The sequence below is a fragment of the Temnothorax curvispinosus genome, unplaced genomic scaffold, assembly GCF_003070985.1.
Source record: "Temnothorax curvispinosus isolate PA1 unplaced genomic scaffold, ASM307098v1 QBEX01003397.1, whole genome shotgun sequence".
In the NCBI taxonomy this organism is placed as follows: domain Eukaryota; kingdom Metazoa; phylum Arthropoda; class Insecta; order Hymenoptera; family Formicidae; genus Temnothorax; species Temnothorax curvispinosus.
The window spans coordinates 59283-77531 of record NW_020213177.1 but is presented as its reverse complement, the minus strand read 5'-3'; the positions used below and the strand labels follow the sequence as shown (position 1 = coordinate 77531).

General features: G+C 38.8%; 1 protein-coding gene across 1 annotated transcript in view; it reads left to right on the top strand.

The window, feature by feature from the left end:
- Nucleotides 1-6: 6 nt before the first annotated feature.
- The window catches only part of LOC112452434 (mitochondrial glycine transporter-like), a 23869-nt gene continuing 5626 nt past the window's right edge, over nt 7-18249 (top strand). Inside the window, 4 exon segments of the mRNA XM_025012635.1 lie at nt 7-456; nt 2149-2371; nt 2374-2399; nt 2402-2452. Of these exon segments, the coding sequence (XP_024868403.1) occupies nt 2320-2371; nt 2374-2399; nt 2402-2452 (129 nt within the window). The 5' untranslated portion in view covers nt 7-456; nt 2149-2319.

Below are 18249 nucleotides of genomic sequence, written 5' to 3'. Positions count from 1 at the left end.
TACGGATGTAGAAACTGCGGAAGTGCAATTTAAAGAGAAAATGGATGATGTGGCCACATGGATTCGAGCAACAGCGATCGCGAGAGGTCTCGCTCGCGTGATGATAAGCGATCGACAAACAGACTACCTACGTCAGCCGCAGCCCGGACCGAATGGAAATGCAAAACAATGGATGTCGTGATCGCTGCGCGATAACCACTTATCAGTCGACCGCGACTTCACGCTCGTGCCGACCTTCCGCGACCTCGTGGGTTTCGCTCGTCATTTCGTATACCTTGTCTCGACACAAAAAGTGGAATCGTCGGCGAACGAGTGTTCATGATCGACAGATCGGCCAGCGATTAAGTCTCGCCTCCGTGAAAACAGCTTCTCGGTGGACCTGGTGAACTCGAATCGATAGAAATCCGCTCGTTTTGATTGACAATCACCACCAGAAACATAGAAATTTTCCTGTAGGTGCGAGAAAACGATCGGCCTCACACCAGAAATGTAACCTTTTGCCCTTGTATTTTTGTCCTCAGATGTTAGAGTTAAAAAGTCCCTTAAGTATTTTAACTATTTACTTTCAGAAGATTATGTAATTATACGAGATACGAATGAAATCTTATGAAACCTAAAAATTATATGAATCGAAGAAAATAAAATGGGCTAATGAATCAAAAGCTAGTTCTTAGTGTGCTCTCTCTCTCTTTAGTTATGTATTATAATTTAAATAAATATAAACAAAAATGTATCAATTGTTTCGATCTGTAATGAGGTCGAAACGGTTCATTCAAAAAGTTGCTGTACTATAACTATAAAATTTGTAAGCGTTACAACAAATTTCAACTTGCGTTTGTACCTTATGACTCTAACAACTTACTGTTCAAATTACTGAAATAGCGCACTGAAGATGACCTTATTACAGGTCGAAACATTTGACACATCTTTGTTTATATTTATTTAAATTATAATACAACTAGAAAGAGAGAAAGAGCTAATTGTAAGAACTACGAACTAGTTTGAGTCATTAGCTCATTTTATTTCCTTCGATTTTTAATCTATTGAATCTTGAATTATTTTTATTTCTAAAAATTATGTTCCTTTTTTCTTCAAATTACGTATTCTTCTTTTCTATACAAAAAGTAGGTCAACAAATTTATTGCAAGATCTAGTCGATACTCCGAGTTCAAATTAATACAGTGTAAAGGGTTACATTTGTTTTCTGAACTTTGTATTTTTCATCTTTCTCTTCTTTTTTCCCAGTTTCCAATTATATACCAATTTCATGTTAAATGCAAAAAAAAAACATAATGCAATACAGTTACAGACAACAAATTTGTTGTCTATTAAATAGAGCGTTTACAGCCGTTTTTTTTTGTAAAAAATGGCCCTTTGCTCTTTCTGATTAAGACATTTATTTCTTTTCTCTTTTTAAACTGATGCTTTTTACTTTATTGCCTCAATGCACATTCCTATGTATCTTATTCTATACTGTCAATGATACATCCTTATAAATATGTACCTATATGTTAGCTGCCTGCTTGGATTACATATTACATGAGATACTGTATCTAATCGGCCTTAAACCAAGATGCTGGCTTTTAGAAGACAAATTTCATGATTAAATAATAACGCAACAAAGGCAATCTTTTCATAATTATCGTTGGAGCTTCCTAAATATTTTGATTTAAAAATGTTGGCTTTTGCTGCTCTTATCTGTCATTCTGGTATCACTTTATCAGCTTTGCTATCTTTAAAGTGTGAATTTATTATCATTTATCGCTTTTTGTTATTGTTTTGAAATTAAACAGTTCACAAATAAATTGCGTGAAAAATTTTAAAGACTTTAATCCCTTCGAAGGTGACTTGATAGAACAACAAGTTCTTTTGATGAATCTAGCAATTTTAATTTTTGCTATCATTCCGAATACACTTTTGAGAAAAATGCGTAAATAAATACATTTGCAGTGTTTATTTTTTTCATAATTTGGAGGCAACTATAACTTCAATAATTTTTTTATTTATCCAAATATCATATACATTCTTTTCGCAATCACTACTTCTTATTTTATTCTCAAGACTTCTTTAGGATTTTTTTTAAAGCTATGGTTTCTTTTCTTAATGTCTCAAATTGAATGAAACACTAATTAATTTTATTATTCGTAGACGTAAGAGAATTCAGTGGAAAAGAAACACGCCTGATCCAGTCACCTCGGATCTCCATAAACGTCGCAAGGATTCCACGAGTGATTCAGAGCGTTATCACCGCATGGAAAAGTGAAAAGGGTCGTCAGAGAAGTGATCCACGCTAGCATAAAGTACATCTCACGTTTTCGAATGAAATCACGTTTAAATCACGTTTCGTCGGCCGATAAGCCTGGAACTTTTTCTCGCACGAGCATGCCCCGATATGCATGGGCAGGGTCACCTCATTGACCTCGACAGTGGCGAAACTAAGATAAACGGGGATGTAAGTAGAACCGACGCACGTTTCAAACGTGATTCAGTATCGTGCCAGCGCTACAGACGGCCTTAGATGGGAGAACTTTTTTCCGCTTCTCGAACAAACGGTCGCGTCGTTAGATTATAAAACTAGTAAAAATTAACCAAAATTAATTTTTTTAGCCTAGTGAACGCTCCGAATCGAATAACATAATAGATTATTGCTGAAAAACTTTGAGTGATTTTTTTTAAATTTTAATCACAGTTTCGAGAATAAACTTTGAATATACAATTCGTAAAATTTTGTATTATAGCGAATATTCGAGATTCGATAGTAAATACAAATTTCCGCATTGTTATACTATCATGGAAGCTCTAGGAACTGTAAGTATTTCGAATTATGAATAATTTTTAAAAGTTAGATTTATGCATTGAATTTATTTCATATAAATCTGTATTTTAAAGGTAAAAAAATCGTAGCTCCATTATTAGAAATTTAGAGAAAACAGGATTCAAAGTTTATTATTTTTATGAAAATTTCCAATACGACTTTTTCTAAATTTATTATCTTAAAAACTAGTAATAATGGACATAAGACCTTTACCATTATACAATTTAAATCTGATATATTGGAAAAAGTATTAACCCTATTTTAACAAAAACTCGAGATACGATTCTTTACCTCTAAGGTACAGATATTTGTTAAATGTTGCACGTACAATAGATAAAAGAAATATTTGTAAACTCCATCTCTTTTAAGATATTTTCACCCCCAAAAAATATTATTGCTATAAAATATTTTACTCAATACTATAAATGAAAAAATATATATAATATAATATGTTGTTGGAAACGCTTTTCAACAATATTCTTTTCTGATGCAACAATATTCTTTCTTTGATAATTATCCCACAAGAGATAAGATATGCAGGTACTTTTTTTAACCTATATTATATATCTTTAAACGCATACGTCTTATTTTTATCATTTTTGCAATGATGGAACCGAATGGAAAGCTCTATCGTTGCACAATATATTGAAACGCTTCTCTAAAAAAATATTATTTTTTTCTATTCGTGAAATTGGAATATAATTATTTTATCATATTATATAACATATTCGTAACAAATTATCATTAGTCTAGAAGCTCGTTTAAAAATAAAAAGGTAACGCAATTGCCAGCTGTCTCATAAATGAGTTTTCGTTAATATCGCCCTGTGTGATTTTTCGCATTGCAAAAGATTCGCCATCATGACCGCAGGCCTCCCGCGAAGGAAGAATTGACAAACAAAAATAAGGCGAGCAATAAATCGTCAGACATTTTATTAATAAACATATATCATCCGATACATGCGCGGATGACAAATTTACGTCAAAAGAAGTTTATCTGATGAAACCCTGTTTTTGTCTTCGCTTATCAGCAGAAAGTAGAAAACAAATGGGTCCCCTGTGGCGCGAGACACTCACATCGTTAAGTGTTAACATAAAAATCGCGTGATGTTCGCGCTATTAGAGAAATCCGTGTGCGCAATTAACATATCAGCTTCTTGTGAAAAAAATAACTGTTTACCACGCGGCGATAATCCCGGGTCAAGTTATGACGATAACTATTGATATCGTGCACTCGGCCGAGATCTTTCGCCGCACGTGAGCGAACTCGTGTGACGAGAAATATAATCCGTAATAATCGCTCACGACGATTGAGCTTCGCCCTGAGGTCCAATAGACCAGCTCGCATGCGTCTGGTAATCTTCGAATAAGTTTCCGACCTCCGACTTGTTTTCACTGGAAGGAAATGGAAGGAAATCGAAGGATTGATACAGGGATGGCGTAACACACTAACAAAGGAATCTCGAAAAATTGAAAATTCTGATTTTGATGAAACTTTACACACATGTAGGAGAAAAGGGGATAGACGAATTTAGAAATTTTCAGTTGCAGCCCAAAAACGATTCTAAGAGGTAAAACCATCTTTCATATATATAGAGCTTTTTGCTTTTCTGATATATCTCGGAAAGTATTCAAGAGATAAAAAAAATGTTTTATACAAAAGTTTTATGAATACCTCTATTTAACTACATTAATAATATTTTTTAAAAATATTTTCAAAATATTGTTAGTGTAGTTAAACAGAGGTGTTCTTATATATATACCATAAAACTTTTGTATAAAACATTTTTTAATATCTCGAGTACTTTTTGAGGCTGCATTTGGGGAGCGCGCTATTAGCGTTATTTGCTTATTATATCCTTATTTTACACCTAATAAGCGATAAAGTTAGAATGATGCAATAGCGCTAATAGCGTGCTCACCGAATGCAGCCTTCGTATCATGCAGTATTCGACCCGGTTTTACCCCTTAAAATCGTTTTCGGGCCGCACCTAAATAAATTCATTTATTTACGAATTCTACATGTGTATAAAGTTTCGTCAAAATCAGAATTTTCGGGTTTGCGCGGTTTCCTTGTGAGCGACTTAATAAGCACGATACGAGGGTGCTATTTTTTTAGAAGCGCTTAATGTCGCGTATGTTGTATAATTTGTACTACGTTTACGCGAGCGTTACTTCTGTAGTAACTTACGATAATTCCTTCGCGTAAACGGGATTTTGTAGTAACTTACGATAATTTACTCCGCGTAAACGAGTGAATTATCGTAAGTTACTACAGAAGTAACGCTCGCGTAAACGTAGTATTGTATAGGTACAATGAAATTGAAACTTTTTTTGTCGATAAATTCTGAAATGTACAAAAGTCGTAAAATTACTGGACTTTGCAGCACTATCGATGCAATGAGCAATTATGATTCGCGACTCTTATGCATTCCGAAATTTTTCAAAAGAAATTGTCTCAATCACCTAGTAATACCTTAATGTATGTACGTGTGTTTTGTGATTTTTGGCCTTCGAATTCAATAATCTTCTTTTATAAGATCTATTTTCTTTCAGATTGAACGATTGCCCGCGAGAGATATATGCGGTGGTGGATAGTCAAATATAACACTGCCTGATTTTCTGATTATTTTCCAATTTGAGAGATCAAATTTAATCTTTTTTCAAATTTAAGAAATTTAATAAATTTATATTTTAACCAATAAGTAGTAATTATTAGAAGATGTACATAATACGAGTAGATAATATTTTTAAATTTAATAATATTAGATAGTTAATTTAGATACAAACGTAGTAGAAACCAATTTTTGGAAAAATATATTGTACAAAACTTATTTAGTATTTACTTATTCAGTTTATATTTAATAATTTTTTAGTTTGGTTATTGATAGTCTTTTTGCAATATTTATCTTCTAAATTAATCTATTTTCTGTAATTAATAATAAAGTAGGCTGAGGAAGAGCGTGGCCTAGTAGACAGCGCACTAGTCTATTGAACTGAAGTCCCGGGTTCAATTCTCGGCAGAGCCAAAATTATATTCGCTCGTTCTCCTCTCGGAAAGCAATGGCAAACCACCGAGAGTATGTCTTGCCAAGAACGCTTCTCTAAAAAATTATAGCCGTTTGGAATCGGCGTTAAACTATAGGTCCTATATACAATGTGTATAATCCACGTGCGCAACACATGTACATGAAGAGAAGCCACCACGCTCGGATACGAGAAGGGGAGACCGGGGCTATGTGTCCACACCTTATGCTTTTTACAAGTTTACTAAAAAACTAATAAAGATATTTAGCTAAAATTTTAATGGTATAACCTTTTAACCTTGCTATTAAAAAAAAGCATAATTAGAATCGTTGATCTTTTAACATTTTAAAGAGGCGAATTTTTTAAGTGGACAAGTCAAGCGTAGACAGTAGCCCCATATGTCCACATTCGAGGGGCTATCTGTCCACACAATAAAAAACACATTATTTATATTAATTTTTATACTTATTTATAATATTATTTATTATTAATATATAATATCGAAAAAACTGCCTAGTCGTTGGAGTCAGAGAAGTAGGTACTTTGTGTAGATTTTTTGACAAGTTTCCTGCGTAGAGCTGACTTTTCTTTATATACGGTGGCATCAAACTGATTTGGAGTCTGTTGCAAAATCAATGTGATGAGTTTCTTTTGTTCCCTCAATTTTTTAATATTTTTTTTATTTGGGAACCTTTACTTTACCCTCGGCAGCGTTTGAAATACAAAATACTTAATAATTTAAGATAAAATCATATATTTAACTTGACGTATATTTTTAAAATAAAAAATTGGTGACGATTCTTGAATCGCAGGATCAAGTAATTGCTCGTAGGTCACTTTTTTACAGTAGCGAGTGAGCCCGAACATTTATTCCAAAGTCTAACGCTGTTTTTACGAAAAAATTCTCGCTTAATTTTGATTCTTTTAATCGCTCTAAATATAATTTTATTGGATATGTCTACCTTATCCGTCTTAAGGAAAGTTTTTTTTTTTGTAGTTACGCACCATTATTTATTTATAAAAGAACAATTCGTCATTGAAGCGTGAACACATTGCCCCATCAAAAATAGGACAGATAGCCCCGACCACGTTTTTCAGTCTTTAACATATTGCCAATTTTAGATAATGCGGAATTAAGATTTGACGCTTCTCACACCTGATAACTATGTATTAATTGATAATACTATGAATTGCTTACTTTAATTGGAGTTAAACTACTGTCGCACAGCAAATTTTTCGACCGTCGAAAAATATGATTAATTGTTTTCGCTTTTCTTTTAACTTATATAACGTCTGCGAGAGGCATCGCAAAAAAAAACAAAACATTTAAATTTCTTACGTAGGGCATTTTTCAACTACTTGTTACAATGGTAGAGACATCTGTCTCTTAAAATTTGAGATAGCAGTACTGTGGACACAGCCCCCGTAGACAAATAGTCCCGGCCTCCCCTAATAGGACTGAGGATGGAGGCTGAGGAAGTTTCATGAACTTTTAAAATTAAAAGATTTCGCCAATTTAAATATTCTTTCAAATCAAACGACGAATTGATATCTCTTGTAGAATAATAAAATAAACAATTTACAATAAAAGCAGTATATACTATTAAATTACTGAGAATATATTAACCATTTTCTTGATATACAGGATGAGTTTTATTTTGTATGCCAATTATTTCCGCCAATTATCTCAGAAAGTATTGGTTTATTGGGCCCCAGGGTACAAATTTTCAGGATAAAAAATTTTCCTACCATTTTGGGTACTTTTTGTCGAATTCTCTCTGCCAACGAAGGGGTTAAGGAAAACTTGGTAACTTTTTCAATATTTAGCTTATGATATCTCGATAATTGCTTGTCGGGAAAAGTGGTACAGGACTTTTTGACTTTATTTTGTCTCAAAAATATGCTGTTGCAATAGTATCTATTCCAATTTTTTTTAAATATTTGTGTATGCATATCCTTGGAGTTTTCATGTATTTACAAATATTTAAAAAAGTTTCCCAATTTTTTTTAATTTTTATTGTTACAACAGCATATTCTTGAGACCAAATCAAGTCAAAAAGTCCTATACCACTTTTTCCTCAAATAAATAATCATCAAATATTGTAAGTTAAATATTGAAAAAGTTATCAAGCTTTTCTTGAATATCTAAAAAAGTATTAGGCAAAAAAAAGTTTCAGACAAAAGTTGTTCAAATTAATTAATAGAGAAATATGATACAAAATAAAAAATAAAGATTTCCATTTAAGGCTCCTGGATGGTCAGCCGAGAACTCTGCGTTGACGGTGGCGCCGCCACTCTCTCCTCTCACTCTCTCCAATGGAGAATTCTGTCTTGTGACATGTTGACAACCTATTTTGTCGTCCTTGCTATTTCTTTATTACTCGCTTTGTGCTTGTGCTCTAACGTTTAACGTATTCGTGAAAATCGTAAAATTGACCGAAAAGTAAGATTTGCATGCGGAAGTAACGTTTTCACCTCCTTTCGATAGTCGTTAAACGGCTGTTTTTCCCGTATGTTTAAGCTTTGTTTTATGGCTGTTTGTTTATTGTCGAGGGAAAAGGGTAGTTTTCGGTCAATTTCGGAAGTGTTCTGAAACGATCTATAGTGATGTTTTATTAAAATGTCTCTTTATTTGAAAATGGTACGGACGACAAAATTGGGTGTTTTCCTCGCCTCAATAGTGAGAATTCAATATGGCCGCGGTGACCATCCAGGAGCCTTAAGAAATTTTACTTGGGCTCTACTGAGCCCAATATAGGCCTCGAACCCAAAATTTAATAAGATTGTCTATTGGCCCTCTTCAAACCCCCCAACTTTTATCTGAATTGAGGGCGCTGATTACGAATCTAAATTTAAAATTCGAAAATTTAAAATGGCGGACGAAAATACAAAAAACGGCTTGATTTTTTTTCATGTATTGGATTCGCCATTTTGAATTCCTTCATTTTAAGTTTAGCTTCGCACTCAGCGGCAAAGGACCCTGCACAAAAACCTATGAAAATGGGTTCTCGGCGAATTTGTTTGAAACTTTGGGAAAATGTTCATAAAACCTGAGGACAAAATCGGTCCTTTTCAGGGCCATAATAATGTGCAAAATCTGATCGCGCAACTTTCTTGCGGTGCACATTGGATAACGCTATTGCCGACGGTTTATACTGTTATTACTGTTATTCATCAATACATTAGGTTATTAGGTTTTATGGGTTATGCAATACACACACATACAGTGCCGCCAGAAAATGAGACGCGGCCCGGTCGTCATGGAGATGGAGGGGATACTCACACAAAACACGAGCTACGTCCATGTGTGCTCAGCGTTTCGGTTGCCTTCGGCTGAATAAAAGAAGGCAGACATATGATCTTCTGTCCTTCTTCCTCCCGCTCGATCCGTATCATAACTCGGGTGTCCGCATTTCGTTTTACCACGCAGTCCACGCACTGACAATGTTATATGTATATATGTACATACAATTTGTAATACTAAAATGAATTGAAATATTAAAATATTAAATATAATAGCATGGCAATTTACATTTTTGCAACCAGTATTTTTAAGACATATTGAAATAAATAGAACATAATAAAATAACACTTGATATCTATTAATAAATAATAACAAAATACATGATTTATTCATGAATAAATAAACGAACATGTCCTTCGATATTAGGTACATATATCAAAGCACACAATTTGCGTGCTTATGGAACAACGCAATCGCAATTCACAATTTTGTAAATTGCACATCTTTACTTGCAGATCAGTACCGCCGGCATTTGCGTTACCCGATGTGCACTACGGGGAGGTTGCTCGGTCAGATTTTGCACATCATGATGTCTCTTACAGATATGAATAAGTCTTTTACAGATATTATATATGTCTCTCTTACAGACATATGTTTCTTATAAATAAGATTTTTTAAAAATCAAAAAGTTAAATGTTATCACGGAGAGAATTTTTTGTTATATTTTACTTTTAAATTTACTACAAACTTAGGACAACTTGGCAACCAAGAAATTTTTTAAATATACAAAAGACATTTTACAAACAACGTGATAAAAATTACCAAGCAGATTGGTAAATGTTGAAAAATTATTGAAATTTCCTAAATATATTTGAGTAAAATTAATCAAACATATTTTGTAATGTAATATTGCTGATCTTTCTTTATTTAATGATATGCAATAAATGTCTATAAAAGCAAATGCAAATAAAAGCAGCGCCGTGTAAAGTACCTTTTAAAGACATCATGTCTATAAAAGACACCATGTCTGTAAATCTTGTAACCACGATGCTAAAAGTCACTCCAAGATCTCGGACAGAGAAAGATTTAACAAATCATATTTAAACAATTTGGCCAATTGACCAATGCGATTAGTCAATTCTCTCTCTATCCGAGATCTCGGGGCAATTTCTAGTATCGTGGATACAAAGGTATAGAGACATAACAAACGATTATGTACAAAATGTCTGTAAAAGACATCAGTCTATAAGAAACTTCATGTCTGTAAGAGACATATATATGTCTGTAAAAGACATTCATGTCTGTAAGAGACATCCCCAGCGAGAAATGCCCCATCAAATCAACGTCGAAACGGGGTAACGCAAATGCCATGCCGGCGGTACTGATCTACAAGTAAAGATGTGCAATTTACAAAACTGTGAATTGCGAATGCGTTGTTCCTTAAGCACGCAAATTGTGTGCTTTAATATATGTAATATCGAAGGACATATTCATTTATTTATTTATTATACTATGAATAAATCATGAATTTTATTATTATTTATTAATAGATATTAAGTGTTATTTATTATGTCCCATTTACTTTAATTTTAATTAATATGTCTTTATACCAGCATAAATGAGTTTATCATAATAATACAATAACTCACATAACGGTAATATATAATAAACGTGTATTATTTAAATAAATAATTTTGAAAAATATAAATATATTGGTATATATTGGTCGCATATCTACACAATGGTCTGCACAATTATACACGACTCTCGCTTTCAGGAAAGTAAAAAAAATACTGGTTGCAAAAATGTAAATTGCTATGCCATTTCTACTTGTGTAACAAAAATATTAAATTAAATATAAAAATAAAAATATACTGTGTTTACGCGAGCGTTACTTCTGTAGTAACTTACTCCGCGTAAACGAGTGAATTATCGTAAGTTACTACAAAATCCCGTTTACGCGAAAGAATTATCGTAGGTACGTTATTATCGTGTATCGTTACATTATTTATTTTTATTTAATATTTAATATTTAAATATTTTAATTCATTTTAGTATTACAAATTGTATGTACATATACATATAACATTGTCAGTGCGTGGACTGCGTGGTAAAACGAAATGCGAACACCCGAGTTATGGTACGGATCGAGCGGGAGGAAGGACAGAAGATCATATGTCTGCCTTCTTTTATTCAGCCGAAGGCAACCGAAACGCTGAGCGCACACGGACGTAGCTCGTGTTTTGTGTGAGTATCCCCTCCATCTCCATGACGACCGGGCCGCGTCTCATTTTCTGGCGGCACTGCACACAAACACACAATCATTATTCTGAAAGCTGAATGGGTAAAATCATTTGTGATCGCGTGATAAAATATCCATCTTTGAGGTCTCCTGGAGCTAAAATATTGCTTTAAAGAGAGTTGTTGCCATGAGAACTTTTGATCAGGATGACATGAACAACATTTTCCCAAAGTTTCAGACAAATTCGCGGAGAACCCATTTCCATAGGTTAGGTTAGGTTTTTGTGCGGGGTCCTTTCATTTCAATCAAGTAATTTTTTGCATTTTCATCCGCCATTTTGAATTTGCAAATTTTGAATTCAGATTCGTAATCAGCGACCCCAAAAACCCCCGTGTAAGACTTGGATGCCAAATTGGAGCAAGTTAAATAGGAAAAAAAAGATTGACGCACTATTGCGTCAATGCCAACGAAGGGGTTATCTTAAAAAGTATTGGGCAAATAAAAAAATGTTTCAGACAAAAGTTGTTCAAATTAATTAGTAGAAAAAGATGATACAATAAAAGCTGGGGGTTTTTATTTAAAAAAAATTTAGCTTGGACTCTACTGGGTCAAACACGGGCCTCGAACCCAAAATCTAATAAGATCGTTTATTGGCCCTCTCTGAAACCTCCAACTTTTGTCTGAAACATTTTTCCAATAAATCAATACTTTCTGAGATAATTGGCGAAGGTAATTGGCCCACACGAAATAAAACTCACCATGTATACAGGGTGTTTAAAAAAAGTGCCCCATATATTGAGAGCTAGTATTCATCAAAATAAGAAGAAAATGTCCATTAAACGTGGATCCTAAATCAAATACCTGTTGAGATATGGACCAATCTTTATCATATACTATATAATAGGAGGTGTTCTATGTGGTTCCCATTCATTGTCACACATTTTAAAGAAAAACATACACATTCCTATAATGTTTGTACGTCGTCGATGTGTTGAATACACCAAGGTCTTCAAATGATAAACATTGTCCTTTTCTTATATTAGTTGCGTTATTTCTGCAGTGCAGTAAAGTTTAACCATTAAGCCCTTTGCACAATGCTAGGCAATAGGAACAGGAAATAACAAAAAAATCGTTAATTACAACTGTTCGAGATTCCGTTATCACGGTGCGCCATCCTATCAGATGGCAGCATCGATCGGGTATCGACAGGCCGGATCGACGCGGCAGCTTGCGCAAGCACGGGCGCGCTCATCGCCAACTTCTTCCTCGCGACAGAGAGAGTCGTACAAATGGCCGCGCAGTGACCAGACGTACGAAGTGTGCTCTGTGCTTCATTCGAGTGTTACAGCGAATTGAAGTGCCCACCGCAGTGATTGAAGCTGCCGAGATATTTTACTAACGTGTAAAGAGACCGCTCATCCAGCTCTGGTACATCGACACGACGAATCAGGCTCACACGTGCGCGAGTGCCGACCGTCACGTGTCTCACCGGCTCACGGGCTAATCACCACGAGGAGGGCAATTGATATAATTGTCTCTCGTACTCACGGACAATCTAAAGACTTCTCATTTATTCACCGCTCATTGTTTCTCAGGTCAGATTGTACATTTTTAACGCATTAAAGACGGCTCAGACTGTGCTCTGAGTTGCACAAAAAATAAGGAAATAATTTGTTAACACCTTCCACGCGCGTCCTTCTCATCCCGCTTCCATCGTCGGGATTAATCAGCGATTTTGCGAACATTTGGTCCTTCGAGCCGGACGCGTGGAACTTATAGTGTAACTCAGATACAGATGCCCTTCAAGACATGCCACGTAGACATTATCGCGCGCTTTCGCGAGTGAAGTACAAACATTCTCACGCGCGTTCGCGAGTGTTACACAAACATGTTCACGCGCTCTCGCGAGTGTAATATAGACGTTATCACGTGCTCAATACATGACTTCAACGACTCTTGCTTCGCGTAGTGTTTTTCTCACGCGTTTCTCGAACGTTCTCATCTCGTGCAGTAGTTCTTACACGTGTCTCGACGTTTCTCAGGTGTCTCATCGTGCGCTGCTCAGTGACGGCTCATCATGACGGATCCCGCCAACACCGGGACGGGCGGCAAGATCCCGCCATTGTTCCAGCTGCCGGAAGACAAGCGCACGTCAGAACGCAAGGCCTCACCGGTGCGTTTGTCGACGGAGTTCATCCTCAAGGTTCAAACGCAGATAAACCGCCTTGCGACGGTGCAGAATATTGGCAAGACGCTGCCAGCTTGTGCAGAGGACACGCCGTTAGAGGAAGTCATTCAAATCTCAATGCATCTCGAGGAGGTGCACAAGGCATTTCTCAAGGAGCATGCATATTTTGAAGTCTCATGGCCGTCGGCGCTCATTCAACAGCAAAGCGCACCTCGACAGCTCATCATGCGGCAGCTCAACCGACCCGCACGGCAGCATTTGACAGCTCCACGGTTTTCCCGTGTGATTACTGCAACGGCACTGACTTCATTGTGACGTGCACAAGGTTCAGAGACCTTTCACCGGGCGATCGACAAAAGTTAGTCATCTCACGGGGGCTCTGCTTCAATTGCCTCGGCCGCCACAATGTCCGCTCATGCAAGAGCTCACGGGGGTGCAAGAAATGCACCAACCGACACCACACCATGCTGCATGAGGCTCATTAGTCGGACTCATCAGCGAAGCCTACTACCAGCTCAGCCTTGTCATCTCAATAGGAAGATGGTGCAATTGTCAACCACTTACTTTTGGTCCGCTCACTCATCTCACTCAACATTGTTAGCTACGGCCCTGGCTCAGATCGGTTCATCTGTTACTACTCAGCGCTTACGGCTTCTCATCGATTCAGGTTCAGAGCTTATGTTCGTCTCTGAATCACTCATTCGTCAGCTCAACATTCCTCGTCATCATTCCGTCATTCTCATCACTGGAATTGGTGGCGGAAAGGCGACGCAAACTCGAGGAGTTGCATTGCTTAAGCTCCGCTCACTTCACTCAAGATCAGACGTCATCATTCAAGCTCACATTCTGCAGACGTTAACGAACATCCTGCCATCATTCAACGCTGCACTCCAGGAATGGCCGCATCTCACCAAGTTAACCTTGGCTGCTTACACCACGGCCAGTGGATATTATCATTGGAGCTGACTCATATGGGCAGATTATTAAGCCCAACATCATCAAACAAGATCTATTGATGCCAATTGCGCAGCTCTCAATTTTCGGATGGCTCGTTTTCGGGCCGGTCGATACATCATCATCGGCATCTGCTGCAGTACATTATGCATCAATTCAGGAGAGAGAAGATGCTCTCGACGAGTTATTGTCGAAATTTTGGACACAAGAAGTGCCTGCGAGTACTAATCATGATCTCACTCCTGACAAGCAAAGATGTAAAGAATACTTCAAGACCACTGTTTCGCGAGACTCAGCCGGTCGATACACGGTTCGACTTCCGTTAAAATCATCACCTGATACTCTTGGTGATTCGTATCACACTGCGCATCGATGTCTACAGAGCTTATTAAGAAGACTCTCACGAGATGACAACTATAGACGTCTGTATCATCAGTTCATGACAGAATATCAAGAGCTCAATCACATGACGAAGGCTTCACCCGTTTCCAGTCAGCACATGCAATATTACTTGCCACATCATGGAGTGCTCAAACCAGACAGTGCAACCACAAAATTATGTGTGGTATTTAATGGCTCGAGTGCATCTACATCCGGCCGCTCACTTAATGATCTCATGCACACAGGAGCCAAGCTGCATTTAGACATCACCGATGTTTTGCTCTGGATTCGACAATTTCGGCACTTAGTTGCCACTGACATTACCAAAATGTACAGGCAAATCAATGTGCATGAAGATGACTGGAACTTACAACGGATTCTCTGGATAGACGACCAGCTCAATGAAGTGCCACATTATCTCACAACGGTCACCTATGGGACCAAGGCTGCCCCGTTCTTAGCAGTACGAACACTGCTGCAACTGGTGGAGGATGAAGGTCACAATTTTCCCCTCGCAGTGCCGCCAATTAAGGTCGATACGTACATTTTTGGAGGCGCTGACACCGTTCAGCAGGTAATAGAAATTTCATTGCAGCTGTAGAACTTGTGCATGGCGGGCGGCTTCCCATTAGCCAAGTGGCACGCAACTCATCAAGATGTGCTCACTGCAGTTCAAGTAGAAAGGGACCAGGGCTCACAAATTGCATTTGACGATTGCTTAACTAAAATACTCGATGGCTTCCTCAAGAAGACACATTCACATTCTCAACAAGGATCTCGTCGCACACCGACCATCTCACCAAACGCCTCGATCTATCTGAAGTGGCTCAGATATTCGATTCACTAGGCTTTGCATCACCAGTGGTGATCAAGGCGAAGATGCTCCTGCAGGAGCTTTGGCTTCATAAGCTCCAATGGGATGAACCACTGCCATTCCAGCTCTCATCACGGTGGCTCATCATCAGAAAAGAACTTACCAGCTTGCGCAAGATCTCAATACCTCGGTGGTACACCACATTGAGCACCTCGACAGTGGAATTTTACGGCTTTTCTGATGCTTCTCAACTGGCAATGGCTGCAGTCGTATTTATCACCGTCCACGGCTCTAATGGCGCCACGGTTTCATTGGTGTGCTCCAAAACTAAGGTAGCACCACTCAAACGACTCACCATCCCGAGACTTGAACTCACCGCAGCACTGCTGCTCTCAAGACTCATGCAATACGTTCAAGCCACCTTGAAGTTGAACGTTACAGCAACTCACATGTGGACGGACTCTGTTGTGACACTCACGTGGATCAAATCTCATGCATCGCGCTGGAAGGATTTTGTAAGAAACCGAGTTGCTCAGATCCAGGATCTCATCTGCAGACGCTCACTGGAGATACGTACCGGCACATCCGACCCAGCCGACTGCGCATCACGAGGTCTGACTACTGCTCAACTTCAAAGCCACTCATTATGGTGGACGGGACCACCGTGGATTCTCACACCTGACGCATGGCCATCTCAACCCGCGCTTCCGGACGAGTTGAGCGGTCATGAGGCTCGTCCTGGCATTGCTCTATATGCAGCTGCATCTCAGCCGGACTATCATTGGGACCTCATATACAAGTACTTAACCCTCAATAAATTATTGAAAATAACAGCTCTATGTTTCAGGTTTATCACTCTCTTGAGAAAATTCCGAGACAAGTCGTTGGACTCGCACTCTGCTTTGGAGAAGGCCAGACTTTTCTGGATCAAGGCTACTCAAGCGGCATACTTTTCGCACGAGATCAAGATGCTCACGACCAACTCGAGATTGCTAACTGCTCACGCATTCAGTCGATTGACTGCGTACATAGATGCTCACGGAATCATCCGAGTTGGCGGCCGCCTCAATCAATTATCATTGGATCAAGACAACAAACATCAAGCGATTTTACCTCGCCACTCATGGTTCTCAACCTTAATCATCGCTCACGCCCATCTGCGCACCCTGCATGGAGGAACTCAGCTGACATTGGCTCATGTCAGGCAACGATACTGGATCATTGGCGGACGGGCTCCAGTGAAGTCTTACGGTGTGTCGTGTGTGCTCGGTAGAGGGGAATCCGTGCTCATCAACTGATGGGCCAACTACCTTTCTCTCGGGTTACGCCGTCACGTCTATTTGTTCATACCGGAGTCGACTATGCCGGACCGCTCACCATCAAGACATGGAAGGGACGAGGTGCGAAAACCTACAAGGGATGGATCTGTGTGTTCATCTGCTTCTCCACCTCCGCAATTCACCTCGAAGTAGTCAGCGACTACTCATCGGAAGGATTCATAGCAGTCTACCGAAGATTCTCATCGAGAAGGGGAATTGCTCAAACCTTGTATTCAGACTGCGGGACAACTTTCATTGGAGCAGACGCAGCGCTCAAGAAAATGTTCATCCAAGGTTCTCAAGAACATCAACGAATCGCTCAAGTTCTACAACTTGATTGCACCAGATGGGAATTCAACCCACACATGGGGGGCAAGTGGGAAGCGGTGGTAAAATCCGTCAAGTTTCATCTGAGACGGACTGTCGGGGAGACTCTGCTCACGACGGAAGAACTAACAACATTGCTTACGCAAATCGAAGCCATTCTCAACTCAAGGCCATTGGAACCGTTGAGCGACGACCCTGAAGACGTCTCAGCGCTCACACCAGGTCATTTTCTCATTGGAGGTCCACTCACTACCATACCCGAGCCATCTCTGATTGACCTGGCAACCTCACGATTATCTCAGTGGCAGCTCATCCAGCAGCGTGTTCAAGACTTTTGGGCACAATGGTCGGCTCATTATCTACAACGCTAGCAGACGAGATCCAAGTGGCATCATCCTAACAACAACATCGAGGTGGGCTCCATCGTGCTGTTCACCGACGAACGCTCTCCACCGTGCAAATGGCCACTCGCCAGAGTAACAGCTTTGCACCCCGGCAAGAATGGACTCACCAGGGTGGTTACCCTCAAGACGGCCACTACGATACTCACCCGGCCAATTGCCAAGCTTGCCAGATTACCCATCCCATCAGGATAAGGATCAAGAGTAAGGGATCATCAACAAGGTTGCTGATGGCGGGCGGAATGTTCGAGATTCAGTTATCACGCTGCGCCATCCTATCAAATGGCAGCATCAATCGGGTATCGACAGGCCGGATCGACGCGGCAGCTTGCGCAAGCACGGGCGCGCTCATCGCCAACTTCTTCCTCGCGACAGAGAGAGTCGTACAAATGGCCGCGCAATGACCAGACGTACGAAGTGTGCTCTGTGCTTCATTCGAGTGTTACAGCGAATTGAAGTGCCCACCGCAGTGATTGAAGCTGCCGAGATACTTTACTAACGTGTAAAGAGACCGCTCATCCAGCTCTGGTACATCGAC